At 61.8% G+C, this 3,128-nt stretch overlaps 1 protein-coding gene across 2 annotated transcripts in view; it reads left to right on the forward strand.

Moving 5' to 3' along the window:
• Nucleotides 1-3,128, forward strand: part of LOC113211435 (protein unc-13 homolog 4B) — a 42,064-nt gene that overhangs the window by 22,452 nt on the left and 16,484 nt on the right. The window contains exon 1 of one of the 2 annotated variants that reach the window (XM_052272095.1): nucleotides 915-1,580. The exons of the other annotated variant lie outside the window; for it this stretch is intronic. Within the exon in view, the coding sequence (XP_052128055.1) occupies nucleotides 1,036-1,580 (545 nt within the window). The 5' untranslated portion in view covers nucleotides 915-1,035. Of the gene's footprint in view, nucleotides 1-914; nucleotides 1,581-3,128 lie in introns of those variants that run through there. 2 annotated transcript variants of the gene reach the window in all.

A 3,128-nucleotide genomic window follows, 5' to 3' on the forward strand; every position in this document is an offset into this window, starting at 1 on the left:
GCTTCCCTGGCCTTCTATGTATACTTTACTGTGTTCTTTAAAGCGTTACCTCTGAGAATTTTAGCACACTGACTAACGCTCAGCCACTACGGGCTGCTGCACGTACTCCTACGTTTACTTTTGAAGCACATTCTTCCCCAATTTCAGCATATCGACGAAGTCGGAGAAAGATAAGTAGGACAAAACCGAGGTGGGACAGCACTTTTGGGGATTTTGGGACAATTACCAGGTCGGAGAAAAGTAGGCCGGACAATCTATCTACACCCCTCAGCAAGCTCTCATGACGCCTGATGGGTAGGCAACGTCTCGCCCGCAGTGCATGCGTGTTGTGCGGGGCGGCCTACCCCGGGTCTCGCAGGCGCCAAACCCCTATGGTAGTGGTCAAAAGTGCGATCATACAATCGGTGGTCTCCGCCGGCCCTTTTCCATGGACGCAGCAGGGGCCCGGCCCGGGCCGGGGCCGTCCCGCCAGGATCGAGTTGCGTTCATTTAGGGAGCAGGATTGGCGGCAGGGCCGGGCGGGGCGGGGCGGGGATGGCGCGTCCGCCGCGCCGTCACTTGCTGCAATGGGGCATCAAGGACGCCCCGTCCCGTCGGCGGGCTCTCCTAGGGAACGGCACTCGTAGCTGCAGCGGGGATGTCCAGACCTGTGGCGGTGAGTGGTGGCGAGGTGCGGTGAGTGTGGAGGTGAGGCCCGTGGTGGTCGCGCGGGCGCCATGGCAACCCACCCCAACGCGCAGCACCCCGCGGGCCGCCCGGGGTGGGGGTCGGGGAGCGCCTCCAGGAGGAGGTGGTGTTGTGGCGCCTACTGCCAGGAGTCCGCGGCGGCCCTAGAGCCCTGCGGTGGCCGCCGCCCCGCCACGCCACGCCCCGCCGGTGGCCGCTCGCGGGGCGGACGCGGCCTGCCGGGCTCAGTCCCCGCCGACACGCCCGCGCGCGCAGTCCGGCCCGGCCGGCAGCCAGGGGCCAGCGCCAGCAGGCCAGCTGGGCAGTGCTCCGGTGCCGGCGCCGCCCGCGGCCCCCGAGCCCGCCGCCATGCTCGTGCAGGGGCAGCCCGAGGCCGCCGCCAGGGCCCCCGTGAGGGCCCCCGTCAGGAGGTCCACCCCGCCACCGAGGCCACCCCCACCCAAGAAAATGACTACGTCCGCGGTGCCAGCGCAACCGACGTTCACGAAGATGACGCGACTGCCGTCGAGCATGGCGATGTCGCCGCCGTCGGCGCTGGAGCTGCTGACGCTCACGTCCAGGGCGGTGCCGCCGCCGGCTTTGTGCAAGGCGCCGTCGTCGCCCCCGGCGGCGCAGGCCCCGACGACGTTCATCACCTCGCGGCCGCCGACGCCGCCGACGTTCAAGACGGTGCCCCCGCCGGCGCCGCCGCACGACCTGGAGTGGGCCGAGGCCGTGCTGCGCCAGCTGCGCGCGCTCCGCGCCCGCGCCGCCGCCAAGGCCCGCGCCGCCAACAAGGGCTGCTCGCCGCGCGGCTGCCTCGCCGTGCCCCGGGTGCGCGTCCGGCCCGCCGGCCTCTACAGCGCGTACGCGCGCTGGCGCGCCAGGAGGGTCGCCCCCGCCGCCCTCTCCAGGTAGGTTGTCCTCGTCCTGGCTGCCCACCGCCATCGACCGGCTCTGGCCTCCCTCGACCCTTGACCCCGCTCCGCGGGCTCGTGGGCGTGGTAGCGCCTGCAAGGCGCGCAGGGGTGTGGTCACGCCGGCGTGGCAGCTGCGCCCCGCACCCCTAGACCTCCTAGGCGGGCTTAGAGACGCCCCCCCACCCTTTTCCCCCTTTGCTGCTGCCCTGCCAAGCAGGACGCCCCCCAGGCCGGCCGCCTGGATCGCGGGGCCGTGCTTCCTGCTCATTGTACCGCCTTTCCCTTCCCTTCCTTGAAAAATATTCGCTCGCTTCTGGAATCTGTATAATCAAGTGATTGCCTCAGACTTAAAATTCGCGCCGAAACTTTGACGTGAAGTGTAGTCTCTCTCTTACGGGTCGTCGATAGGGATACACCCCTCGGCCTCAGTACACTGTATGTTATGTGTTTTATTTTGACAATCAAGGGTGTCACTGTCAGTTGCACGTGCACGACCCTAGGACCTGTGCCCCTTGAGTCGCACAGCTGCTGTGTTCACCTGTTTGTTTACACATCCCATGTAACAGAGAAGAGCTATACGGACGGGGCGGGAGGGAGAGCACCCTGGTTAAATAGCAGTGGCTAGTAGAGACTTTTGAGTTGCCCTGGTGGTGGCTCTTTCGCATGTGTCAAGAGACTCTCAAGTCTATCAAGCGGTGGCCCTTTCTGAACGTGTCTGGGGCTCTTGAGTTTCTCTAGAAGAGCGGCTCTTGCGAACGTTTCTGGGCGACGGGCCGTGAAGGGCGGCTGTTGGGTGGCCCAACTCAACAACTGCTGCTAGATGAGGGAGAGATTACTAACGCAAGAAGTAACACCGGTTACACAACGTTCCTTTTGCAGTCGATACTATAGTAGCACAGTAACACTATCGCCCACGACAACGACGAGACTTGTAAATTTTGTTTCACCCAGCTCATATGTTTGACATTTGACTGTTACTATGCAAAATAAAGAATGAAAAAAAAACTCATCCATCGCGGCATTTTTGTAAGTAAAATTGCCGCCATAAAAGTGGGATTGAAATAATACTAATCAACTATATCATTCCAAATAGTTTCCCGTTGTTTGGGAGGCAGCCCCTGATCCCCCTTGCAGCAGGAGGCCGTCCTCGAGAAGTGTAACGCGGGTCACGGGGGGTTATCATCACTGCTGTCACTGCCTGAGCAAAGCTCACACGTATCGCCCAACCTTACGAGAGCGTCATGTAGTGGCGGCGGAGGCGGACCAACGGGCCACGTGCCACTGCGAGAGAGAGTTTAGTTTAGCAATCGGTTTATTGGGGGATTTTTGTACACTCGGGAAGGGAATGTGCAAAAATTGTTACATCGAAATAGTAATGCATGCAGGTTTGTTGTTTGTGTCCTGAAATGGGTGTGAGTTTTAGAAATTTTGATGGTAAAGAAGATAAGGAAAGAGGTAGAAAGATTATGTGCTAAGGAGTTGAGGTAGCGCCTGGTGGGTAGGCAGGCCGTCGTCCGGGGTACAGCTGTCCTGGGCGGGTGG

This window comes from Frankliniella occidentalis, unplaced genomic scaffold (assembly GCF_000697945.3).
Source record: "Frankliniella occidentalis isolate FOCC.00 unplaced genomic scaffold, Focc_3.1 Scaffold186, whole genome shotgun sequence".
In the NCBI taxonomy this organism is placed as follows: domain Eukaryota; kingdom Metazoa; phylum Arthropoda; class Insecta; order Thysanoptera; family Thripidae; genus Frankliniella; species Frankliniella occidentalis.